Source organism: Sorex fumeus, unplaced genomic scaffold, assembly GCF_029834395.1.
Source record: "Sorex fumeus unplaced genomic scaffold, SorFum_2.1 ptg000051l, whole genome shotgun sequence".
NCBI lineage: Eukaryota > Metazoa > Chordata > Mammalia > Eulipotyphla > Soricidae > Sorex > Sorex fumeus.
The window spans coordinates 27867065-27894898 of NW_026606108.1; the positions used below are offsets into that span (position 1 = coordinate 27867065).

At 41.9% G+C, this 27834-nt stretch overlaps 2 protein-coding genes across 3 annotated transcripts in view; both read left to right on the plus strand.

The window, feature by feature from the left end:
- Positions 1–27834, plus strand: part of PRRC1 (proline rich coiled-coil 1) — a 232218-nt gene that overhangs the window by 141776 nt on the left and 62608 nt on the right. The window lies entirely within an intron of this gene.
- On the plus strand, positions 16804–26399 carry CTXN3 (cortexin 3). Of its 2 annotated transcripts, none has more exons than XM_056124602.1 (2): positions 16804–17257; positions 25549–26399. In XM_056124602.1, exon 2 carries the CDS (start codon positions 25648–25650, stop codon positions 25894–25896), a length of 249 nt encoding a protein of 82 aa, XP_055980577.1. In that variant the 5' UTR covers positions 16804–17257; positions 25549–25647; the 3' UTR covers positions 25897–26399. The 2 variants fall into 2 exon arrangements, with proteins under 2 accessions (XP_055980577.1, XP_055980578.1); XM_056124603.1 differs by having other exon boundaries at positions 25552–26399.

A 27834-nucleotide genomic window follows, 5' to 3' on the forward strand; every position in this document is an offset into this window, starting at 1 on the left:
TGCTTCTTAAAGTTGGTCTGGGGATGCTTAGAGAGGTTGCCACAGAGATTTAAGGTGTTCTAACAGCTACATAGTACTCCTTTGTGTAAATGTACCAAAGTTTCTTTAACCAGTCATCTGTTCTCGGGCACTCATGAAGTCATGAAATTGACATACAAGTGGTACTACATGGAAAGTATCATGTTAAGCGAAATGAGTCAGAAAGAGAGGGATAAACATAGAAAGATTGCATTCATCTGGGGAATATAAAGTAACAAAACAGGAGACTAACATCCAAGAATGGCAGAGATTAGTGCCAGGAATTTTGCTCCATGGCTTAGAGGCCAGCCACACATGCTAGGGGAAAAGGGAGCTCAGATAGAGAAGGGAGCACCAAATAAAGGGTGTTGGGAGGATCCTCCCAGGATGGGAGAAACATGCTGAAAGTAGACTATAGACCAAACATGATTGGCACTCAATGCCTCTTTTGCAAACCACAACACCCAAAAGGAGAGAGAGAACAAAGGGGAATGCCCTGCCACAGAGGTAGGGTGGGGCGGGGGGATGGGGAGTGGGAGGGATACTGGGATCTGTGGTGGTGGGAAATGGGCACTGGTGGAGGGATGGGTATTTGATCATTGTATAATTGAAACCCAAGCACAAAAATTTGTAAGTCTACAACTGTACCTCATGGTGTCTCACTAATAAAAATTAAAAAATTAAAAAAGAAAAAGATTTAAGGCATTCTGCCAGTTAGAAAATAAACGACAGAACACTAAAAGATAGCACAGAAAAGCAACGATGGCAAATAATAATCTGATGAACCAAAAGGTTAGTCTTGAAATGTTACAAGTAGGTCAAAATTCTGTTAAAGGGGCACCAAAATACCTCTTTTCTCTAGAGATCCTCAGATCCTTGAGCTGGCTTTATAGTACAGGGGCTAAAGTGCTTGCCTTGTAGACAGTCAACTCTAGGTTCAAGCCCTGGCACTGCATAAGGTTCCCCAGGCATAACCATCATTAATTCAAATGTGCCAATGAGATATGCATCAACCAAAGCAATGGAGGCTAACTGAGACTTAAGAATCAGTAACTGCTTTGTCATGCTCTTCTTCCACCACTAGCAGAAACTATCACTCCCCTCCATCTGGTCTTGGACTGAGGGTAATGTTGACAATGGAGTTGAGTCCCCAAATGACTCCTAATAAACAGGTATTCAGAAATTCTAGTTATATTTTTTCCCACTAAATTTTTTAATCATTATTATCCAGACTATTTTGACTGATGCAAATGAATATTACCGGTTGGAAGTCTATAATTAATTATTATGCTTGGTTATATTTACTGTAATATGACAGGCTAAGTACCACAATGATGCTGCAAGAGAAACCAATTAGAAAAATGCAGAACTACAATGTTTACTTTTGACAATTTATAAAAGAGAGTGAAGTTTGTTGGGCAAATTTGTTACCTCTAATATCCTAGCCAGTCAAGAGAAAAATTAATTAGAAGGAGACCCAGCCTCCTTCTCTCAAGTATCTTATACTCTAATTAAAATGTCAGAATACACACATACTTCCACAAGATAAGAAGAGGCAAAGGGGTTTAATTCTTACTACTGTAAGAATTCAAAGTCTAAGGAGACAAAGCCTGCTGAGTTTTGTTATTGTGTTATCATCTTCATCAACATCAATAGTTACTGTTGCTTTTGTGCTGTAAGACATTAGGAGGATATAAAAAGAGCAGCTGTTGATTGCACTTGCAAAAATATCTCACATTGTTTTTTACTATGTTCAGTTTCTTGAACCACACGCATGTGAACAGTTAATATGTGAAAGGAAGGGGTAAATTTTCCTGTTAGATAATCAGATAGCTTCGGAAAATGCATGGGTTTGGGTCATGATCCTACAGAATGAGGAACTGTAATCAGGTAGATAAGGATGAATCTCTGTCCTTACGTGGAAATCAAGTCCCTAGAGCCAGAGCGAGCTCTTTTCAAATCACAAAGGGGAATTCTTAAAGACCAGAGCAGGGAAAGGGTACTTGTTTGAGTGACCTGTCTGCCATCCTGACAGGCATCAGGAAGAGTGGGCACGTGCAGGGGCAGGGAGCGATGGAGAGATAGGTTCTTCATCCCTCTCCCATTTTCAACCTCTGATTGGGGTCGGGGGTGGCTTTGTACCTGGGAATGATGACTTGTGGCAGTGCTTGGGGCTCACATATGGTGCCAGGGATTTAAACCACATCCGTAGCTGCTACAGATGCACACAAAACAAGTGTCTCACTTCCTGTATTTTCTTTAGCCCCAAATCCAGCTTTTCTTGGCAAGTACGTGATCAATCCATAGTCCACTGCATCTCTTGTTGGCCTTCGACCAAAGCGTCTATCCACATTCATGGCACTCAACACCAATTGCACGGTTATTTGCAACATTAAATGTTTATTTTTCTTAAATGACTTAACATCCACTTTTGAATTAATAAAAATGTTGAGAACAAATGCAGAACCCCTTTCTGAAAGCTGCATTAAAGGGAATTCTCCTAATGATGAAAGCAGATAGTAGTGAGACTTGGACAACATATGCCTCTTCTCAGCTGTCCTTGATCACATAAAACAAGGAGTTGCTTTTGTCACAAGCTCTTTGACAACTTCTCCTAAAAATAATCCCATCTGCATTAATTTATCATGCAGAATTTTCACCACTGTGCTCCTAGTAATATACAAGAGCACAAATATATGTCATAATATCTATTTATTTACACAATTGCTACAAATAAAATTTATAAAAGACATAGTATTTTTAAAATTTATGGTCCCTAGTGCTTCAGCTAAACAATAATTCTAGAAAGAGTTTTTATTTCAAGTCTGAAAACAATCTTTTTGTAAAATGGCAATGGGTGAATTCATTGAATACGTAATCAGTGTGCTATTCAGCTACAACTAATCACATATAATCTACTTCATAGCTTTCTCCAAACATCTCTGAAACTTAATGGGGCATAAATACATGCACATAAATAAATGAGCAAATCAATAATTAAATAGACGTGAGCTATATAAATGAATACATAGACGACACATAAAAACAGATGATGTCTGAGTGAAGCAGGAAAAGCAGGGTCATAGTTTAGATTCTACTGCACTGTCTATGATAGCAGAAACATCCATTTAAATGTGCACAAGATATTTGAGAAGACAGAGAAAAATTTACTTAGAGAATAAACACAGCTTTGGGGGGAATTCTGAGTGTTCCAGAAAATCCCTATGCTCAGAGAATTATTCAGTCTTGTTGTTGATATTTGGGATAGGACAAAGGAAGTTAGAGACTCATTCATTGCCAGGGGTTCAAGCAGGTCTTTTATTTAATTTTGGGGTTGGGGCCACACACTTTGCAGTGCTCAGGGAGAACTCCTGACTCTGCACTCAGTAATCACTCCTGGCTGGGCTGGGGACGATGTGTGGTGCTAAGGATCAAACCCAGGTTGGCTGCATGCATGGCAAGTACCCACCCACTGTACTATCACTCTGGCCCTTGTATTTAATTTTTAATGCTTTGCTTCAGCCACACTGGCAATTTTTGAACGTGAGTTTGCACATAATTAAACAATATGTATATGGTCGAACAATCCTGTCAAGAGGGGCATCCTGTGAAAACTGGTGAGTTTGCCCACTGCTCTCACTTTTTTACCTCAGAGCTAAAGTGCTGAAGAAAGACAAACAAAGAAGGGAAAAAACATTTAACTCTTTTACTTTCAAAGTGAAGACGTTATGCCATAGCCTTTTTACAATTAATCAAGTAGGATTTATTATCAAAATCTAGATTTTTGGCCTAACTGAATAATTTAGGCTTAAGTTCCCAATATCTACATGATTAATAAGCTATCTGGTAATGTCATCTTAAAGATTGCATTGCAAAAATATGGATATTTATAATACATATCATACACTACACATGTAATCTATCTGCCACAGAAGTTTGGAACCTAGAAGTGAAGGAGAAATATGAACCATTCACATCTGTCTTTTAAGATAACATACTACGGACCACCTGCCCACCTCCTTGCAGCACCGCCCTCCTCTGCAGGTTCAGCAGAGAGCCAGGGAGTGTGTTCCTGTCCTGTGCCCCTCGTGTGCGCCCCTTTCCGCAGAGGAGACTTTGGTGAACACCTGCCCAAGTTCTGGCTGACCACCCACCCACCTCGTAGTCCCCCGCCCTCAGATGCAGATTCCTAGGTCAGCGAGTCCCTGGGACTGGCTGGGGGTGTGGCCTCCACTGTAGGGGGCACGTGGCCTTCTGTGTGCCAGCAGTTATATTTCCCACTCCCATCACTCTTGACTCACATCCCAGCCTTTATCATCTAATTCTGTGGAAAAAGTCCTGGCCGCCTCGACCACAATACAACAATAATTCACTGGCCTACACCAATTCCAACAAAAGACCAGTATGCAAGAAACTGTATAAGCCCAATATAAAAGAGCACCTCCTCCAACGCTTCACTAGATGCCTGTCATAAGCCACAGAATATGGCCTAAGAGGAAGGCCAGATTCTAGATGGGGAGAAGGGTGACCATCATCGGCCAACCTTATGCAGAATACTTTCCCACAATATGAGGAAACACTGCTAGTGAATTCCAAGGTTTTACCTCTAGACAACCACAACAGCATGAAGAAACAGCCCAGATCTCCACTATGAGGAGAAGACGAAGAAAAGAGTACCGAGTCCTCAACCGGTGTTATCCACAAATATGCTCTCTCTGATAAAGTGTTCTGAGATGAAATGCTGAGGATGTTCAAGGAACTACTCAAAGAATCAATGGAGGAGACATTCAGAAAATTAAAGGAAGAAATGAAAGAAACAATGGAACGGATAGTCGAAAAAATATAGGAAGAACTGAGAGCAGAAATAAAAAAGCTACAAAAAGAAGTGTCAAAAATAAAGGATTCAGTAGATGAAATTAAAAACTCAGTGGGTGCCCTCAGCAGTAGAATGACTACAGCTGAAGACAGGATCAGTGAGCTTGAAGATGAGCAACAGAAATCGTATAGGGAAAAACAGTGTGAAAAGACCTCAAAATAGCTCTAAAGCGAATTAGAGGCCTAGGGGATCACGCCAAGAGGAACAACATTAGAATCATCAGAGTACCAGAAGGACAGGGAGGCAACCCCAATGAAAAAGCTACAGTCGAAGAGAAAGAACACATGGAGGGTGCGGGATCCCGGAGGAAAAAAAAAAAAAAGAAAAAACAGGTTCCAAAAAGAGCCAAGTTCACCCGCAAGTTCCAGATGGAGTAGGCGCCGCATCTCGCCTCCCCCAGATGGAACCCCGGTGACCAGAAGCCTCTACAAACACAGCTCGAGTATGCGGGAACGAGGACTTTTTCTCAAATCTGCCGAACTACACCTCCCAGGTAACCTCTGATTCCGGAAGTCATGCCCACAGCCCGCCCCCCAGCGCCATCTTTGAAGCCTTAAGCATAAGAGAAAGAACACATGGAGGGTGCAGGATCCCGGAGGAAAAAAAAAAAGAAAAAACAGGTTCCAAAAAGAGCCAAGTTCACCCGCAAGTTCCAGATGGAGTAGGCGCCGCATCTCGCCTCCCCCAGATGGAACCCCGGTGACCAGAAGCCTCTACAAACACAGCTCGAGTATGCGGGAACGAGGACTTTTTCTCAAAACCGCGCGGCCGCGTATCTATATACAAAGTGATCAATGAGAAGTAAACCACCCAATCTTTCTCCCTGAAAGTCAGAGTTAAGTTTGGAGCACGGCCACAGCCCCAGAAACACAAGGACTTAATGCAGAACCCAGCAGCTTAGAGCAGAAAAGTGAACGGACTATGCGTTAATCCAGGCCATCAAGTCTGCCGGAGGGGAAAGGGTGTTGCCCCATTCGCCCTCTCTTCTCTGGAAAGAAGGATGGCGGCCGCATGGGAGCCTTGTGGCAGCAGGTATGAGCCGGGGGTGTGGGGGCGACTAAAACCTCATGGGAAGGGGGGCGTTCCGGTCCGTCCTTCACGCCCTACCGAGGTCACCGGTTGCCCCCCACGAGCGGCTCTCCAGCACGGCCACAGCCCCAGAAGCACAAGGGCTTAATGCAGAACCCAGCAGCTTGGAGCAGAAAAGTGAAAGGACTATGCGTTAATCCAGGCAATCATTTCTGTCCAGAGGGGAAAGGGTGTTGCTCCCTTCCGCCCTCCTCCCTCTGGAAAGAAAGATGGCGGCCACATGGGAGCCTTGTGGACAGCAGGTATGAGCCGGGGGTGTGGGGGCGACTAAAACCTCATGGGAAGGGGGGGCGTTCCGGTCCGTCCTTCACGCCCTACCGAGGTCACCAGTCGCCCCCCACGAGCGGCTCTCCAGCACAGCCACGGCCCCAGAAGCACAAGGACTTAATGCAGAACCCAGCAGCTTGGAGCAGAAAAGTGAACGGACTATGCATTGACCCAGGCCATCAAGTCTGCCGGAGGGGAAAGGGTGTTGCCCCATTCGCCCTCTCCTCTCTGGAAAGAAAGATGGCGGCCACATGGGAGCCTTGTGGACAGCAGGTATGAGCCGGGGGTGTGGGGGCGACTAAAACCTCATGGGAAGGGGGGCGTTCCGGTCCGTCCTTCACGCCCTACCGAGGTCACCAGTTGCCCCCCACGAGCGGCTCTCCAGCACGGCCTCGGCCCCAGAAGCACAAGGACTTAATGCAGAACCCAGCAGCTTGGAGCAGAAAAGTGAACGGACTATGCATTGATCCAGGCCATCAAGTCTGCCGGAGGGGAAAGGGTGTTGCCCCATTTGCCCTCTCCTCTCTGGAAAGAAAGATGGCGGCCACATGGGAGCCTTGTGGACAGCAGGTATGAGCCGGGGGAGTGGGGGCGACTAAAACCTCATGGGTCGGGGGGCGTTCCGGTCCGTCCTTCATGCCCTACCGAGGTCACCAGTTGCCCCCCACGAGCGGCTCTCCAGCACGGCCATGGCCCCAGAAGCACAAGGACTTAATGCAGAACCCGGCAGCTTGGAGCGGAGAGGTGAATGGACTATGCGTTGATCCAGCCCATCAAGTCTGCCGGAGGGGAAAGGGTGTTGCCCCATTCGCCCTCTCCTCTCTGGAAAGAATGATGGCGGCCACATGGGAGCCTTGTGGACAGCAGGTATGAGCCGGGAGTGTGGGGGCGACTAAAACCTCATGGGAAGGGGGGCGTTTCGCTCCGCCCTTCACGCCCTACCGAGGCCACCAGTTGCCCCCCACGAGTGGCTCTCCAGCACGGCCACGACTCCAGAACACAGAAACCAATTTCTTAACTATCTGACTTTCAGTAGAAATACTTCCAGGGTCAATAGGTAGAATAGCGGAAATCCAAAACCAACATTTAATTCTTGAACCCAGCTGGAGAAAGCAAATCACTTCACAATGCTTTTTCAGCATGTCTGATTTGGGGGGGGGGGGTAAACTCTAAATAATGGTGGTGAATCTTTTATTGAAACAATCTGATCAAAGCGGATAGAGTGTTAACTAGAATTCATCTGCCTCACAGGGACGGGGAGGGGTGGGGGGTGGGGCTTTATTGGGGTTCTTCATGGGAAAAAATAGGTGTTGGTAAAGGGAAATGTGTTTGATATTTGCATGACTGAGACATAGACCTGAAGGCTTTGTAACCTTTCCCACAGTGATTCAATAAATAAATAAAAAAAAAAAAAAGCTACAGTCAGAGAAATCATTGCTGAAAAGTTCCCAGAGTTAAAGAATGCAGATATTCAGATCCAAGGAGCCAGAAGAGTACCAGCTAAAAGAGACCCAAATAAAAACACTCCAAGGCATACCAAGTCAGAATGATGGATGCCGTGGATAGAGACACAATACTGCAAGCAGCAAGGTCAAAGAAGGAAATAACATACAAAGGAGCACCCCTTAGATTTACAGCAGGCCTATCAGAGGAAACCCTCCAAGCCAGAAGACAATGGTGGAATATAGTAAAAAAAACTCAGTGAACTGAATACATCACCAAGAATACTTTGCTCAGCTAAACTCTCAAACTCGATGGAACGATACACCATTTTACAGATAAACAACAGCTCAGGAACTTCATAGATTCAAAACCAAACCTAAAAGAAGGATTAAAGGGGCTCCTGTAAGATAAGAAGAAAAACACTTATAAGCACAACCAACCCTACAGAAAGATGGCACAAAACCCCATGACAATAATCTCTCTCAATGTCAATGGTATAAATGTCAAGAGACACAGCGTGTAAAAATGGATCCAGAAACTGAAACCAACTTTCTGCTGTCTACAAGAAACTCATCTGAACAGTCAGAGAAAACACAGACTCAAAATCAAAGGATGGAAAACAATCCTGCAAGCAAATAGCTCCCTCAATAAAGTTGGGGTGGCCATACTAGTATCTGACAACATAAATTCCAGGTTGAAAAAGATTAGAAGGGACAGGGAAGGCCATTTTCTATTTATCAAGGGATACATACAACAGGAAGAAATTATACTCTTAAATGTATATGCACCTAATGAGGGACCTAAATACTCAAAACAAATGCTAACAGATTTTAAGGAGGACACTGCAACAAATAGTAGTCAGAGACTTCAACATTGCCTTATTACTTCTGGATAGATCAACAAGAACAAAACTCGCAAGGAAATGTTGGCTTTGAAGGAAGAAATAGAAGAGAGAGGGCTCATAGACCTATACAGGGCTTTACACCCCCAAAAGAAAGAATATACATTTTTCTCCAGTGCACATGGAACATTTTCCAAAATAGACTACGTGCTAGAACACAAAACATACCTCAATAAAATCAGGAAGATAGAAGTAGTGTCAACAATCTTTCAGACCAGGATGCCCTGAAGATAGAAGCGAATCACACAAAGACACAGAAAAACAAATCAAATGCCTGGAAATTAAACAACTCAATGTTGAAGAATGAGTGGGTCATGAAGGAAGTCAAGGATGAAATCAAAAGATACCTGGAAACAAATGAGAATGAACACACAAGCTACCAGAACCTATGGAACACAGCTAAAGTCATGTTAAGAGGAAAATTTATAGCTTTGCAAGCATTCCTAAGGAAAGAAGAAAGGGTCTGAATAGATAACCTGACCTTACAGCTCAAGATCTTAGGAAAAGACCAATAAAAGGAATCCAAATTTGACTGAAGGAAAGAAATAATAAAACTTAGAGCAGAAATTAATGACACAGAAATCCAAAAAACAATCCAAAAGGTCAATGAAACCAAGAGCTGGTTCTTTGAGAAAATAAACAAGATTGATAAATGACTAGCAAGACTCACAAAGAAAGAGAGAGAGAGAACCCTAATAAACCGAATCAGAAATGAAAAAGGGGACATCACAACAGAAACCAATGAAATTCAAAAGATCATCAGAGACTACTTTGAGAGTCTGTATGCCACGAAACAAGAGAGCCTAAAAGAAATGGATAAATTCCTGGATTCCTATAGTCTCCCAAGATTGACCCAAGAAGATTTGGGATACCTGAATAGACCCATTCATATCAAGGAAATTGAAACTGTAATCAAAAGTCTTCCCAAAAACAAAGCCCAGGCCCAGACGGATTCACTAGTGAATTCTTCAAAACACTTAAAGAAGACCTGTTGCCAATTCTCCTCAAGCTTTTCCAGAAAATTGAAAAAAACAGGAACTCTCCCAAAAAGCTTCTATGAGGCACATATCTCCCTAATACCAAAAGCAAACAAAGACACCACCACCAACAACAAAAAAAACTATAGGCCAATATCCCTGATGAACATGGATGCGAAGATACTCAACAAAATATTAGCAAATAGAATCCAACAACTCATTAAAAAGATCATACACCACGACCAAGTAGGATTCATCCTGCGGATGCAAGGATGGTTTAACATTCAGAAAGCAATCAACATAATCCATCAAGTCAACAAAAGTAAAGATTAAAAACCATATGATCATATCAATAGACTCAGAGAAAGCTTTTGATAAGATCCAGCACCTGTTTATGATGAAAACTCTCACCAAAATGGGTTTTGAAGAAACCTTCCACAAGATAGTCAAAATCATCTACGACAAACCCATGGCAAAGCATTATCCTCAATGGAGAATAACTAAGGGCCTTTCCTCTAAGATCAGGAACAAGACAAGGATGCCCACTATCACCACTTCTATTCAATATAGTATTGTAAGTACTTGCAATAGAAATTAGGCAAGAAAAAGACATTAAATGCATCCAGATAGGAAAGGAGGAAATCAAGTTCTAACTATTCGCAGATGATATGATACTTTATCTCGAGAATCCTAAATCCTCTACCAAGAAACTCCTAGAAACAATAGACGTACAGTAAAGTCGCAGGCTATAAAATTAATGCCCCCAAATCCATGGCCTTCCTATATGCAAATAATGAGACAGAGGAAAGTAACAGGAAAAAAAAAACAATCTTGTTCACAATTGTGCCCCAAAAATCAAATACCGCAGAATCAGCCTAACTAAAGCAGTAAAGGACCTCTACAGTGAAAACTACAAAACGCCACTCCATGAAATAAAAAAGGACATGAGGAAAAGGAAACATATCCCCTGCTCATGGATAGGAAGAATTAACATTGTTAAAATGGCAATACTCCCCAAAGCATTATACAGATTCAATGCGATTCCTATAAGGATACCCATGAAATTCTTCAAAGAAATAGATCAAGCACTCCTAAAATTCATATGGAATAACAAATGCCCACAGATAGCTAAAGAAATTCTTGGGAAAAAGATTTGGGGAGGCAATATCCTTCCAACTTCAAACTGTACTACAAAGCTGTAATAATTAAAACAGCATGGTACTGGAACAAATGCAGGGCTGCAGACCAATGGAACAGGGTGGAATATCCGTACACACAACTCAAATGTATGAACATCTAATCTTTGATAAGGGAGCAAGAAATGTGGAGTAAGGAAACCCTCTTCAACAAATGGTGCTGGCATAACTGGACAACCACATGCAAAAAAATGGGCTTAGACCTCAACCTAACATCATGGACAAAAGTCAGATCAAAATGGATTAAAGATCTTAACATCAGGCCAAAATCCATAAGGTACATTGAAAACAAGGTCGGCAAAACCCTCCACGATATTGAGGCTAACAGTATCTTCAAAGAGGACACTCCCCTGACCAACAAAGTGGAAACAGAGATAAACAAATGGGACTATCTTAAATTAAGAAGCTTCTGCACCTCAAAAGATACAGTGACCAGAATAAAAAGACAATCTACAGAATGGGAAAGGATATTCACCCAATACCCATCTGATAAGGGATTGATATCAAGGATATACAAAGTACTGGTTGAACTCCAGAAGAAGAAAACATCCAACCCAATCAAAAAATGGGGCAACGAAATGAAGAGAAACTTTCTCAAAGAAGAAATCCGAATGGCTAAAAGGCACATGAGTAAATGCTCTACATCACTAATCATCAGGGAGGTGCAGATCAAAACAACAATGAGATATCATCTCACACCACAGAGTCTGGCCCACATTCAAAAGAACAAAAGTAACCGGTGTTGGCGCGGATGTGGTGATAAAAGGACTCTTCACTGCTGGTAGGAATACCAACTGGTTCAACCCTTTTGGAAAACAGCATGGACGATTCTCAAAAATTTTAGTAATTGAGATCCATTTTTGACCCAGCAATACCACTCCTGGGAATATATCCCAAAGAGGCAAAAAAGTATAGTTGAAATGACATCTGCACTTCTATGTTCATTGCTGCACTGTTCACAATAGCCAAAATCTGGAAAAACCCTGAGTGCCCAAGAAGAGATGACTGGTTAAAGAAACTTTGATACATCTACACAATGGAGTGCTAAGCAGCTGTTAGAAAAGATGAAGTCATGAAATTTACATACAAGTGGCACTACATGGAAAGTATCATGCTAAGTGAAATGAGTCAGAAAGAGAAGAACAGACATAGAAAGATTGCATTCATCTGGGGAATATAAAGTAACAAAACAGGAGACTAAAACCCAAGTATAGTCGAGATAAGTACCAGGAGTTTCACTCCATGGCTTGGAGGCCAGCCGCACATGCTAGGGGAAAAGGCAGCTCAGATAGAAAAGGGAGCACCAAGTAAAGGGTGTTGGGAGGATCCTCCCAGTATGGGAGATGCATGCTGAAAGCAGACTATAGACTGAACATGATTGCCACTCAATGCCTCTTTTGCAAACCACAGCACCCAAAGGGAGAGAGAGAACAAAAGGCAATGTTCTGCCACAGAGGCAGGGTGGGATTATGGGGATGGAAGGGTGGGAAGGATACTGGGGTCATTGGTGGTGGAGAATGGGCACTTGTGGAGGGATGGGTACTCGATCATTGTATAACTGAAACCTAAGCACAAAAATTTGTAAGTCTACAACTATACCTCATGGTGTTTCACTAATAAAAATTTTAAAAAATTAAAATAAAGTAAAGTAACATACTATATATAACTGAAATTTTTTTATTGATTTCGATGATATAACAAACTATTTGAAAAATCAATTTTTTTCAGGTTTCAGTTGATTATATCATCTATGAAGCAGCTGAAATTTGTATTCAAAACCAACTGTCATAACATATTTATTACCACTTCCTCAGCCTCTTTTCCATCATTTCTAAAAATTTCAATATCAGAAAATGAGATTGGTTTTTCATCTTTTTTTCATTTTTTTAACAAGTAATATTTAACTTTTTCATATGTGATTATTTTCTCTCCTTCGTGTGTTTACAAATTGATTTTTCTCTGTAAGATTTTTTTTTTGTTCTAGAATTTTAGGTATAAAAGTCAGACTAGTGGTTAAGTAATCCTCAGATACATTCTATTTCACTCTCTAAATCATCTTAATGTTTTAAGCCACTTAATCCTTCAACTACTCATGCAGTATAGCTTGTTTCCCTTCCAAAATGCAACTGCTGAACAGAAAGAACAATGCTGATATAATGGCAAAGAAAGATATAGAGGGATGATTTGTATAAACTATAATTGGTACTTTATGCGATATTTTAAAGGCACTGAACATTTCAAAATCATTATAAAATTATTATTGTACAAGTCATTTAAAAATTAATTTATGTACTAAAGTTAACTCCTCCGTTACTTTGATCAGTAAGTAATTCATAATGATGCTCTTAGATTTCCATAGTAAAACAAGAATTGATCACTAAAGTCTTCCATATATGCCTCTAATTAGAACAATTAATGAAGTTTTTTTTCTTTAGGGTAAGGGATTTTTTTTCAAGGGCACAATGCAGTTCCTCTGTTGATAGCTTAATTATTTTTGACTTAAAAAGGAGTGAACAAACTCTTTACTTTGTAGAGCAATCTGTAATGCTTACAAATATTAAATGTGATTGGTGTTTTCTCTCTTTCAAATATATTTCTACCATGTTGCATCATTGCTTGCTCCTCATTTTCATTTCAAATACTTCTGTGTTGCAGATTCATCAGTTGTTAATTGAGCACTCAGCGTATCACCAAGCTGCTATGTCCTAAAGTGCATTCAAGAAAAGACAAAATGAGGATTCTGCCAATTTGCAGTTGGACCTCAATGTACTTGCTTTTAATAACCCTTGAATATAGATCCTAATTTATAGAGCTGTGGTGAACAATGCTAAACTATTCCCTACTCTTCCCTTGTGCTTTGAGTGCCCGCTGACCTGTGAAGAAGGCTAAATAGATAAATAGGTTTACACTTAGATCTGGCAAATCAGAGGGATGATAGAAACAGAATTTATCTTGATTGGAAAAAAAAAACCCATCACATGATCTAGGACTAAGAAGACTGAAAAACAAAAACACAACTAAACAGTCTTCCACTTCTTCCTGAATTCATCTCTGAATTAGACTGCCTGCTTTCCCACCCTCACTTTCACATTTGCTGGTGGTCTATGAGTGAAACATTGCTTTGATCTCTGAAGACAGGAGGAAGCTGTGAAAGAAAAGGCTCTGAGGGATTACAGTGAGAGTTGAGATCTCTGAGAGTTGAGATCCCAGTTCCTGCCCCCACATACTCTGTGTGGGCTTTCCGTGTGGAGAGTGGTCAGCCATGCTCCACGTAACACAAAGCTCTGGGAAGATAAATTCTGAGAGAGTTTTTCACTTGAGACAATTAGAAGCCACAGATGACCTTGTGAAGTCAGATCCTGTGGAGAGAGGCAGACACCATTCTGTTGTCTGCTGGGTAAGCATAAAGGGCAGGGAGGTGGAAAACAGTGGGGTGAGGTGGGTACCCTGGAAACTTAATAATGGGGGGTTGCAAGTCAAGAGCCTCTGGGCTCTTACCAGGGAACCTCCCAGAGCTGGGCTGTGAACAACCTCAGCAATCCTAAGCAGGGGCCTCATTTCCCTATTTTAATTTTATTCTTAGAAAAACCTCACATAGACCCTCTCTGACACCAATGAACAAACTTAACAAAGGTTTCTTAAATAGGTGAAAGAAAAACTACACAAAGGAGGGAAGAAACTATTATCACAAAGAATCTGGCTTTGAAAAGAAAATCCATGTTCATACTGTGAAGATGAAACCAAGCATTCACTCAATTTTATCTTGAGAATTCAAGTCAGAAATAAATGGTGATGATGATAATGATCTCAATGATTATGCTTCCATACCCTCGTGTTGGCATATAAAATCTGATGCTTTATAAAGCATCCCTCCTTTCCATAGCTATTGTCTATTTTTTTAAGGCAAAATGAAACATAGGATGTTTAGGAAGAGGGAGACTTGCAATTAAAATGTAGGAAAAGTATTTAAAATAAATTTCAAACAAAACAGATTTCATGATGCTGTGTGGTGAAACAAAATGGTGACATGCGTGGCCTGGAGAAACCCCAATCCCAATGGCAGCAGATCTGCAGAGCAGCTGCAGCCTATAAAACACCCCCATGGCAACATCAGGCCATATGAGTCTTAGCCTAAGACCATTCTGTCTTAGAGTACGGTGAGGTACTCAGGACCCTATGTACAAGTGGGGAAATGGACACAGAAAGGAGACATTTCAAGAATAATTTAGAGAAGTGTTATATATATTATTGAAAACTAAAAAAATAGCACCTACTATAAACTGTTAAAAAACTGAGCTTTTCTAAGTCCTTCTTCAAGATTTTAGAATTCTTGATGACTCATATAATGTACCTACTCATGAGAAGGGCTGATTTCAATTAAAATGATCTTATCGAAGCAATAGCCACACTTAGCTGCAAGGACTTTGAAGCACTCAGTCTTTATCAAAGGTACTTAGCTGGCGTCCCTCAGCTTTCTGAAGAAAATTCTAACAAAACTTGGTAGTGGTCATTGACTGGTGTTTTGCAGTGCTGGGAGAATGAGAAGGAACGCACCAGCCTGTTTCTATCAAGTAAGTCACGAAGAAGTTCCTTTAAACAGAAGTTGTCAGAGGGGTTTATGGGATCCACTTCTTGGAAGAGTTTTAAAAATAGGCTGTGCTCATCAATGTGGGATAGTTTAAGCCTGCCCAGTAGCTTGGACAGCCCCAGCCCTCTCAAGTTCCCTTCCACTGCTTGGAGTCTCCCAGCTAAAACAATATCCAACGAGGCCCCATTACAGGGCGAGCCCGCAGTCACGAGACTCCTTTCCAAGCAGATGCTGTCTTACCACATGGAATGATGTGTATATAAGTGAATGGGGATCAGTAGGTTTTCTGACTGAGCTGCAGTTGCGGGCATCTCTGAGCAGGAAGCTCCATCTACCAGCACTGCTGGCCGAAAGCACCTGGGATATCAGTTAGTATTGAATGATAGTGCTCTTTTGGATTTCATTTTCCCAGTGTGTGTGTGTGTGTGTGTGTGTGAGAGAGAGAGAGAGAGAGAGAGAGAGAGAGAGAGAGAGAGAGAGAGAGAGAGAGAGAGAGAAATGAAGACGTAGACAGAGACAGAGACAGAGACAGAGATTAAGAAAAACCTAATTGGAAAGGAATGTCAGTCAGCTGCAAATCAGGAAAACATATGGGGAAAGATCCTTCTTGTTCCTCTGGGGTTAGATTTTAAGGCCAAACTTTTGATTCAGCCATCAGCATTTAGCATTTGGATTTTCTGGGGTCTGAGGTCTCTACCAGGCGAGTTGCCTATTGCTGGCAAATGAGAGTTTTCCTCTTAGACAATCAGTCACTTTATAGTCTCCCCAAACCACCGGGTAATGGCTAGATTCTCACAGGAGCTGGAGAGGGAACAGAGCTGGCAGACACAGTCAGACTTAAATATCATGCACCCCATCATTTGGTGGGTGGGTGTTATCGCTAACGATGCTTCCTCTTCCACAAAGCAAGGGGTGAGCTGCCAAAATACAAGGATGTTCCCTCTTAAGGATTATGCTGAATTCTTTCCAGAGTGGCACTTTTTTTTTCTTTTTCAAAGAAGAATTTTATCCTGAAATATTTTTTTCCAAATTTATGTGGGCACTCTGACCAAGGAAAATAATGCAAGGATTGTGCCAGACCTGTAAGGCCATAATCACACATGATGGCCAAAGGAGACCTTGAACCTGACCATCCACAGTCCAGCAAACATCCAAACAGGGACTCAGAATAGCGTTTTGTTTTTCTTAGTTGTTCCTTGCTTTTTGCCTACCATGTCGGCTGCATTTCTGAAAAGTCTGTTTCACTTTCTCGAGGAAAAGGAATCTTCCCTTCATCTCCCACACACTAAATGGAAGCCCTTCCCTGCAAGTCTTCCCATTTGTTAAGTTGGCTCGAAGGTCACAAACCATAATCCATATGGAGGCTGGGAGCTGCAAGGTGCAAAGGGACAACCCCCGCCCCCAGTCACCCTCCCCCAAGAGGAATCGTGTCAACAATCAACAAACAGGCTCAGAGCAGGGATAGGTGGATGGCTTTGCTTTTGTAAAGGTGTGGGAATGCCCTGTGATGTTTTCCCGTACTCCCTTTGAATGTTAATGCTTTCTTGAAGATGATTTCAGACACACTGCCAGGATACTGCCTCTACTCACTGAAGCAGAATCCTCTGAAGAGTTGCTGAGGCAGAACCGAAATCATGGCTTGCCTCAGAGCAGCAGCCTTATTGGCTGCTCTAGATGCCTCACACGAAAGACGATGCTCCTTTCACTCAGGGGTTTTCATGGGAAGTTTCACAGCCTGAAAGAACAGCTTTAGATCTGGGGTGTGCCATCCGCTGCCTGCCGCTACCACTGGCTACCACTTTAACACAGCTTGTCTGAGAAGAATGGACACTACAGAGGCTTGTAACTACCTGTAACTGTTTAACCAGGAAATGGATCAAGTGTTTGTTCAGCCAGATCCAGGTACTCGACCCAAACTGTATCTTTGATGGGCTAATTAAATGCTTTTCTCTAACTTTAAAATTTATGCATGAGCAATAATTGCATAGATGCCTTTTGGATCCAAGTGCTGAATTTAGATCCAGCTGTCAGATAAAGTCTAATTAAACAGTTGCTAGGTGAAGCCAATATGGTCGGGGGTGGGGTGGGGGAATATAATGATGCCTTTATTATAAAAGCATGCTTAAGTTCATAGTGCCTCTGATACTGGATCAGGGACTAGGAAAACAGGCTCCCCCCTCCCGTTACTAAGCTGCAGTTTTTGAAAGCTGTTTTCCCATGACAGTATTTCTTTCCCTTTTCACCTAAAAAACCCAAGCTTCCAATATTACAGGGATGTTTGAATTTGTTTATAAAAAAATCACAACTCAACAACTCATTGTGATTGTGCTAATTGTTCCCTGCATCCCTGGGTGATGAGCTGTGCGCAGCCCCAGCCTTTTGAGGTATCTGCTAGAGCTCTTTTCCAGGAAGAAACAGACAATAAGGGAGAAAGAAAACTGGGGGGAAGAGTAAGGGTTTTCTGTCTGAAACTATAAGTTTTTTTGACTGAGGGGAGCCCTTTGATACCCCCAGCTCCTGACTGGGCAGGCACGTGGCATTTGTCTGGTGTTCTCGGCCAGGTTGCAATCTTGTCATGCAGTCCCTTGAAAAGTCTTCAAACAGATGATCAGAAGAAGAGGGAGACAGGGCAGAAAAGTCTGAGGGCTCAGGGTGATGTGAAAGAAAACTGACCTAGAACTGAAAAGCACCAGTGAGTCAATAATAAGGTCCACTCAGGACCCCAAGCAGACATGTCTACAGACATCTCTGCGGGTCTGGCACAAGGAACAAACCTTCGGTGTTTGGGGGGCTGTGGTGGTGGTAGCAACTCTGAACTGCCTGTTGACCATACTCTCTCTGCTGTGTCTATCGTTTTACTATAGAATTTATACTTGTAGCCATCCTGTCAATTCTAAATCATTGGAGTTCTTGTACTGGAGCAGAAGCACTGCACTTAGCAAAAATATATGAAAGTTACAAGTTTTTAAGAGACCCCATACACCCTTCCCCCCTGCAAAGTTTAAGGGGGCTTTAAATTACATGATGTAACTTGAAAGAACCTAGACCTCCTTTCCTGAAGTTGACAAGTCTCCACGAGGGCTTTAGAATCTTTGAATCTATTTGGGGCTGCAAGCTACTGTTCCCTCAACTCATTTGCACACAATTTTAAGGGAGTAACTTTTGCTTATCAGGTGATTCTGTTACTGAAAGTAGACCTTATAGTCGTGTGGAAGGGGATGGCATGTGTGGGAGGGAGGTTGGAGTGGACAGAAGGAGTCAGTCGCCTCTAGTTCTGCATACAATAACGCAGCTGAGGCTTTCTGATGCTCAGAAGTTTGAATGGGGTACTCTTAAGGCTCTGAATCAGTGAAAGCCATGCCAACTGCAGCAGGCAGAACAGAGGCAAAATCATGCAGCCTTCAGAGGGAGCTTGTCTCAGCCAGTGCTGCAGCATCAGTTCTGCCTAACTGGTCAACTACCTTCCTGCTCCTGTCCATCGCGGGCAGCTTCCAGCAATCCCATTTCCTGGGTACAACCACTATAAATAAGGGACAGTGGGCATCTTTGTAGGACAGCATGTCTGGGCCATTACGTGTGAGTGGGAATTTGATGAAGCTGTAAGTGTTTTTCCTCAACGGACAGACTCTTCTAACCTCTACTGTTGAGGATCTGACAAGTCACATCACTAGGTATCTGACCTAAAACTTTTAAAACTTAGATAAGGCAAAAAGTGGTTTAAGGAACCTTAAAATACAGGCCAAGATGCTTAACTAAGCCCTATGTGCCATTAGCCGCTGGTTTAGGGAGTGGGGTGTGACACATAGAAGCATGCCAGGGAGAACTTGCAATCAAGCGTCTTGAAGGGGGCAATAGGGGTGGGGGGGTGGAAGGGGGATAGAATGCTCCTCTCTAGAGAACTCATTTGTTTTTAATTGGGACAGTTTACCTGCCATCAGTATTCCTCCCTCCAGGTGCTTATTTGCCGAATAGAAGCTAGCAATAAGCTTCATTTTGTACAAAACTGGTATAAAGAGGAAACGCCAAGTTACTGAAAACCCACTGTGTGCCAGGCAGGGCCCCATGAGTGTCTGTAGTCTCTGAAGCTGCAGCTGGTCCAGAAGAGGCAGTGTGATGGGGAATGTGCCTCCCCACATGCCCATGCAGTTCCACAGGACAAGGGACCCCTGGTACATGCACCATATCTATGGCCAACAGAGTAAAACCTAGAAACATGTGGCCCTGTAACCATGGGACTTAGACTATAATAACAATAAATCTACCAACAAATAAGCACCGTGGCATCACCTTAATCACCTAGGGTTTTTTTTTCAGATTCTTTCCTGTGAGGCTGTCTCCTATTATGCCTCATGACATGGAATGTCCAAAGGATCCATGCTGGAGATGTAACAAGGTGACATTTATGGCCTCTGTCTAAGAAAATGGGATTCACAATCATGACAATGATTGCCTTTCCTATCCAAAGGTCAAATTAGGTAAGACTGGACTGGCCCATCAAATAAAAAGGTCACTGCTTAGTAAGTCGGGGCTGCTTTTTACATTGAGAACCTTACTTTTCAGTACTAAAGTCAAAAAGCCAAATCTCAGCTTTCAAATCCGAAGAGCTAAGACACTTACTGTCACTATGACTTGGAATTTCTGTGATCCTCTGAGGTCAGATTTATTCCACATGCAATTGCCTGGCAGGACGTGGACTTATACACACACACAGACACACAGACACATACACACAGACACACACACACACACAAACACCTCCCTTCACCCCTGTATACACATCACTCCAGCGATGTGTAAATTTACTTCCATGAGCTATAAGCTGCAGAGATTTAGTCTGCCTTACAAGAGGCAATGGCAGCAGCCATGGGTTTCTAGGGGAGCTTAGTTGTTCCCAAAGTGAATGGAGACAAACCTGCAGTAAGTGCTTCCCTCAAATGCAAGAACAAGCTACTGGAGACAGCGCACTACTGGGGTGCAGTGGAGGAAGTGAGAACTCTTTCTGTGGGGACCAGGGCCATGAGAATAACAGGCTGGCTCCAAGGTAGGAAACCTGCAAGTGTTCCAGGAACGGCCAGTGCCAGGATGGGCAGAACAGTAGAGCCCAGCCATCTGCCCAACTCTGGGTCTCAGTCTCAAGGACATTTAAGTGTGACTTCTTCGATCTTTGGGCCACTTTGTTCAAAATAAAAGATGATTACATTTATTTTCCTGTTTTAAACTGTGGAAAAGAAGTGACTACCTGAGAAATGTTTTCACTGTTCAAATGTGTCCTGATGTGCTCCAGGATAGAAGGATATCAGTTCCCTAAGAGGCAAGTTTAAGCCTTGACACAGAAGTAAGCGGTTTCCTGAGGGCAAGAGTTGTGAGATCTGAGCTTTAAAAAAATGGAGCTACAGGCAGTTTGGGAAAAGATGGTGGTGGGGGAGGAGGAGAAGGCAGGCTTCCTGGAAAATTATTTTAACCCAAATGGGGAGCAAATGACTGGCCAAATGTAGGGTTCACAAGAGATTTCACATATAATACAGGGGGTATATACAATTTCACATATAATACATGCTGAGATACATGAAGTTAGGGAGCTCAACCTGCAAAAAGGGGATGCATTAAGACAAAATATGATGCTTCTTAATTAAGGTTTCCTCAGCACTGTGTGAAAATGTGTCTTTATTTCCTGGACAAAGACACAGCTGCAGGATTCAGGGAGCCAGGGAGGATAAAGAGAGTATGTTGCCCCTTGTTAAAACTCAGGACAGCTCTGTCAAAACCTACTGAAGTAATTTACTTGCCCAGGTTCCACTATTAATCTAAATCAAAGATTTCATTATTCAGCCAAACACTTTCTACCCCAAATGGGACTTTATTTTTTAACTCCAACCAATATCTAAACATTTTAGATCTCTGGATATTCTTTTTTTTTTTAAAAAAGATTATTAGTGAAACACCATGAGGTACAGTTGTAGACTTAGAAATTTTTGTGCTTGGGTTTCAGTTATACAATGATCGAGTACCCATCCCTCCACCAGTGCCCATTCTCCACCACCACTAATCCAAGTATCCCTCCCACTTCCCCATTCCCCCAATCCCACCCTGCCTCTGTGGCAGGGCATTCCCTTGTTCTCTCTCCTTTTGGGTGCTGTGGTTTGCAAAAGAGGCATTGAGTGGAAATCATGTTCGGTCTCTAGTCTACTTTCAGCATGCATCTCCCATCCTGGGTGGATCTTCCCAACACCCTTTATTTGGTGCTCCCTTCTCTATCTGAGCTGCCTTTCCCCCTAGAGTGTGCGGCTGGCCTCCAAGCCATGGAGTAAACCTCCTGGTACGTATCTCGGCTATTATTGGGCGTTTATTCTCCTATTTTGTTACTTTATGTTCCCCAGATGAATGCAATCTTTCTATGTCTGTCCCTCCTTTTTTGACTCATTTCACTTAACATGATACTTTCCATGTAGTATTTCTGGATATTCTTGTACTGTAGCACTGTCCTCCCATTGTTCATCGATATGCTTGAGCACCAGTAACATCTCCATTGTGAGACTTGTACTATAGTAGTCAAATGATTAAATGTTTTTCTGCATCTTTTTTTTTTTAATCGGGTGCTTCTTTTCACTTAAACATGCTGTTGAACTGTCCAAACCTGTATATTCTTGGTTAGCAGATTGTGGGTTTAAAATCAAGCAGCCTCTTTCAGAGATTTCAATCAGTCCAGGAAATAGCTGTGAAACAGCTGGCATTTGTTTCTAACCTGTGCATCCCTACATAGGTCTATGACCAATTGATCATCTCATCCTTACCACTGTCCTCCAGTCCTTCCCTGAATCCTTTTGTGGGGCCATCTCTTCCTCGTACCTCTATTTATCCCTTCAAGTCCTAGCAGCTCCAGAAAGACATTACATTAACTCTAATATTATCACACTCCTTCCTCCTTCAAGTGAGAACAGTTTTTATAGGCAGATCTGTACTAATGAACTAACATGTCACTTTTCTCTGTAAAATACTGGTGTTTTATAGGAGCTTTCAATGATCTGATTTTTTAAAAAAAATAAAGTATTTCAATAGAACTTGGGCAGCTTGCTGAGAGAGGCTTGCAATTAAGAGTGAACTATTTTTTTTTTTTCCTCCCGTTGATCGTCGATTTGCTCGAGCGGGCCCAGTAACGTCTCCATTGGAGACTTTGTTGTTACTGTGTCTGGCATATCGAATACTCTCGGTAGCTTGCCGGGCTCTCAAGAGCTGTTCCACGGAGAATTCAGACCCCAATTGCATCCGTGGAGAGATGGCAGGTAAAGATGTGGCTGAAAATCTCAGGATGATTAAGATATTTGCCGGGGCTTCTTGGAATGGTTGCCCATCACAACGGTTCCCAAATGAATGGAGGTGCAAGCTTCAAAACCAGAGTTATAGAGGAGAAGCTTAAGAAGCAGACGTAGAGCCAGGAAAAAGGGATTTATGTTTTGCCTTGTGTGCCGAAAGCAGGGAAGACTACTCCTGCATGTCAGACAGTTACCACTGAATGGAAACCAGGCATGCAAAGGGACAGATGAAACTTAATCTACACAGACAGCTTGTGACTAGACCGTCATTATTGTAGGCTCAAAAGTTTCCATATACAGCTCTTCATTGTTCTCACTGGACTCCACTGATCTAGGAATATGTGACAAGTTTACAACTTGTGATCTTCCATTTTCCTGTATTTCCATTTGAGATTATGAGGTAGTTTCATAATTCCCTCCGCTTTGGGTTGTTGTTGTTTTTTTTTTTTTTGGTTTTTTTTTTAGTTTTTTTTTTTGGTTTGGGGCTACACCCAGCAGTACTCAGGGCTTACTCCTGGTTCTGTGCTAAGGGATCACTCCTGGTGAGACCCAGGGAAAACCATATGTGGAGTTGGGGATGAAACCTGGGTTAGCTGTGTGTGAGGCAAACATACTTCCCTCCTATACTATCTCTCTGGTCCCTCATAAGGAGCTTTCTGAAAATGCATCTGTCTCCTCTCCCAGAGGCCTCCTGTGACTGGAGGGAAAGGGGATGTAGAAAAAAAATGCAGAAAGGGCTGGAATTCCACTAAGCCCACAAAAAGCAGAGGGAGAGGGGCAGGTGGGCTAGAGGAGAGGGGTTCTCTGTAGGTATTAAAATACAAGAGACAGACTGGCTTTTGTACCTACTTCTCAGTCACAACATGGTAAACTGAAAACTTATTTTTTTGAGAATTTTATGCTCACGTTCACTTCGGGTGTTCAAGTGGAGGGGGGGCATGTTGGTTGGAAGCACTGTCAAGAGCTACTTCAGAAACTCTGCACCCCCTTTCTCACTCTCAGATATCTTTTCCCAGTTCCAATTACCCCACAGGGAGAATGAACACCCAAGGTTAAAAGAATGTTTAAGATAAGAAAACCAAGCCTAAGTTCAATCCACTAATATGCTTGATATTTGGGGGGGGGGTCACACCCAGTGATGCTCAGAGATTACTCCTGGCTCTGCACTCAGAAATTACTTTCTGTAGTGCTCAGAGGACCATATGAGATGCTAAGGATCAAACCAGGTTGATTGTATGCCAGGCAAACACTCTTGCTGCTGTATTACTGCTATGGTCTCTAAGGAGCATATTTTTAAGAGTAAAATTTATGGCAATCATTTCTCTTGACAAAAATGAATCATAAGGGAATCTGTTGCAACTATTCTTGCTTTAAAACATGTTCAGAGACATGAAGCTGCCAACCAGAGTCTTTCCCCTCAAACTAGTGACACCTTCTTCCCAGATACTGGTGGCAATTCTTCTCATAAACTATTTTTTAAACTTGTTTTTATTTAAAAAAAACCTTTTCAGTGTCAACATGCATGCAAACTGTTATGACTACTAGTACTGTACTTCAAGAGAATGATTTTAAATTTACTGAATAAGTATTGTACTAAAACTTCAGTCTATAATTCTATTTTTATTTGGTTACTTATTTTCATTGAACAGAATTTCTTTTGAGACCATGTTAACTTCCCCAAATGATTACTCTGCTGTGTATCTCTTCTTGTAGACTCATAAATATGTCAAGATCTTTCCATTTGGTAATGTGTAATATGGATATTTCCCTTTAAAAAACTGGTTTAAATAAATTGAGTCCAGAATTTGAAGTTTTAAGAGGCCATTATGTATACTTCAGTTTACCTTAAAAGCCAATTGCTAATATCCATGTACCTCAATTTTTCTATCATCAAAATGGAAATAGTAGTAACTCAACTATATCCTTCTCTTCTTTGCTATTAAATGGTTTTAAACAGTAGGAGGTTAGTGTGAAGCTGTTAAAATAAATGCAACCGATCAATTCCTTTCCTCTAACTTAATTCTCTAGGTATTTCCCAGAGCCAAGTATTGAACCAAGTCTTTGTTTTCTGAAGAAAAAAAAAACAGCTGTAGTTTGACAGTTTGGAGGTCTGAGACTCCTCTTCTCTTTCTAGATTCAGCCAAGAAAAAGCAAGAAAAGTATCCTTGTTTCTTAGTCATGTGAAGCATCATTACACCCCACCCCCATCCCACTTTATGTCTTTTCAAAGACATTCATCCTCATTAGAGTTCCAGGAGAGAGATACACAGGAGTTTTACTTCTATTTTCATAGGTTGGTGACCCCTCCAAAGTCACCTGCAGTACAGTGAAGGTCAGGCTAAAGCAGCTCCCAAACCCATAGAATCTGAAAAAGTGATTCTACATTCAACACCTTTCCCAAATTTCACTTCCTTGAATTGGGGCTCTAGAGGCCCTTGCTTTCTTGGATGTTGTAGGAGAGCAACCCTTGTATGTGTATACTGACACACAGCCATGCTCAATGAAGAGAAAGGAGTCAGGATTCTATTACTAAAGGAATGCTGAAAATACTTGGCAGGACATACTGGATTTGGATGTCAAGCTGGCAAAACACACTGAGGCCAGCATGTTATGGACATTCTCCTCCACACTCCCAACCCCATCCTCTGTACTGTGGTGGTGTTTCCTGCCCATCCTTCCTGGTCCCAGGTGGCTGCTCTGGGGACAATCTGGTGATTTGATGAAAAACTAAAATACTCTTCTCCTTAATGATACAGCATTAAACATCCTGGTGAGCAAGTTCAGAGATCCCTCTTCTCTCAGAAAGAAAAGCATGACTGTGGGCCTAGGAAATGCAGTTGTTATTTGGTGATTACTCCCTTTGCTCCCTGTTCCTTGTTCCAGCAGATGACTCGGCCTCTCCAAGCTGCAGTTACCATGGTTTCAACAGGCTGATGATGGCAGCAAAGGAAATTGAGAGATCCTGTGCTCTGGCTTTCCTGGATGATGGACGGGGGACAGCCCGTCCCTTCCCCTTCATTGTCCCTCGGGAACACATCGACAGACTCTAGCATGTCTCTGGAGCAAAAAACCACATTTGTCTTCGTGATTTTGTTGTTTATTTTCTTGGGCATCCTCATTGTCAGGTGTTTTCGGATTCTTCTGGATCCCTATCGAAGCATGCCCACTTCAACATGGGCAGATGGACTTGAAGGCCTGGAGAAAGGGCAGTTTGACCATGCACTTGCATAATAGCCAGAACCTCTCCTGAGGAGGTCAAGTGCTTCACATCTTAGCAGAAATTTTCTTTCCCTGATGTTCTCAATAAACCAAATTTTAACCTGTTTGACCCTCCTGGAGTCCAGCCCTCCTGCAACCCTTTGTTCTATAATCATGCAATTGGGGTGAAAACTTTTGAGGATATTGGGAAGGAACGCTTATATTGCCAACACAAAAGGGGTAGTTTTACATTTCCCTGTTTACTCAATGAATGAATGTTGCTGAGTCTACAATGTGATGGTGAAACTGAGAACATCAACAGTGACACACACTTGGCCACAAACATAGGACCATGTGACCTGACCCAGGAATTATGACTAGGAAAGATTTGATCTGCTTCTGGTTACAGGACCAGATGCCTTCCTCGGCAGAATATGACTCTTAGTTTGGTCATTTTTATAAGAATGTGCATCCTTGGCAGAGTGGACCCAAAGAAGGTCCTGTTTTTACCTAAAGCAAAGAGTACTGTGGGAAAGAAAGGGCCTCGATGGCCCATATGAGTGATGATGATGAAAAACTAGGATGAAATTCTTTCAATTTTTAAATATAGTTGACTATAAAAGCTTATGGAGTTTTGAAAACTATTTAACAGACCACAGATATTCTATATATTCATGTTACATGTGTAGAGGTAGCAATGCATAGCCTGATTTTACTTTACAGAAATGATATAAATAACAAGTGCAAATCAAGTTGTAGACTTTTTCCTAAAAAGTGTTGATTGTTTAGAGTTTTGTAGTCTTAAGAGAAATGGGTGTTCATGGCTGAATCTAGAAACCAAATAAAGCTTTTCAAGATAACACAAGTGTCTTCTTCCCCTCAACCCCCCAAATATATCAATGTCCTGCATGCAGAGCATCATAGCACATGCTTGGAACCAGGGCGAACAACTGAAAGGCCTGGGTAGAGTACATACCTGGCAGTCCCTGGCACTGCATGATGTCCAAACACCGCTGTATGTAGTCCTGGTAAATCCCAGCACCACTGAAGTGGCGGCCACACAAAATCCCAGACCAATGCCGATGGGTTAATGGGATATGGGGGTAGAACAAGAAAACAAAGTGGACAAGAGAGAAAAAGGTAAAAAGCCTACCAAGTTATGTTGGTAGAAAAGGCTTGTAACAAAAGTAAATCCTTTAGGTTAAATTTATAGTCTCTATCTTCTAATCTGCCCCAACTAGTTTTTATTTCTTTATTTTATAAAGATTAGAACATCAATTATATCAAAAAAGGAAGCATTTAGTAAAATCACTTTGGTGCCTCCTCCAAAAGAAAAAGCATTCTTTGGGGGTCCTTTTCCTTGTATTTCCCTCCAGCTCACCTTGAGTTTTAATAAACAAGTTCACTAAAATATAATTCACATGTCATGAAATTTACCCTTTTAAAAAATACAATACAGTTGGCTCTGATACAGATATAATTGTGTATTATACCATCACCACTTTCTAATTCCAGAACTCTACACCCATTAGAAGCTTCTTCCCATCTTTCACCAACTCTCTGACAATCTCACTTTCTAACTCTGTGGATTTGGCAATGGTGGATATCTCAAATAAATGGAATCAAACAGGGTTTTTATCCAATGGCTTATATAAAAGAAGACACTATGAATACTTGCATATGTTTTTGTATGGATATATGTCTTTTGTTGACTATATTCCCTGGAATGAATTTGCTGGGTTATATGCTTTTCCTATGTTTAAATTTTGAAGAATTTATGAAGCTATTTCCCAAGGTGGCTGCATAATTTTTATATTCCCACCTGCAAAGTATGAAAGTTTTATGTCTATTATTAAGTCTCATCAACTACTCACATTTTTTTCTTTAGTTTGTAGAATTTATAACTAAACACTGCAGATTCAAAAGAGGGAACCACACATGATTTCTATATTACATAGGTTTATTAATACC

Coding starts and splice junctions, on each gene's coding strand:
- CTXN3 (XM_056124602.1), top strand. CDS start 25,648: ATGATGGACGGGGGACAGCCCGTCCCTTCCCCTTCATTGTCCCTCGGG.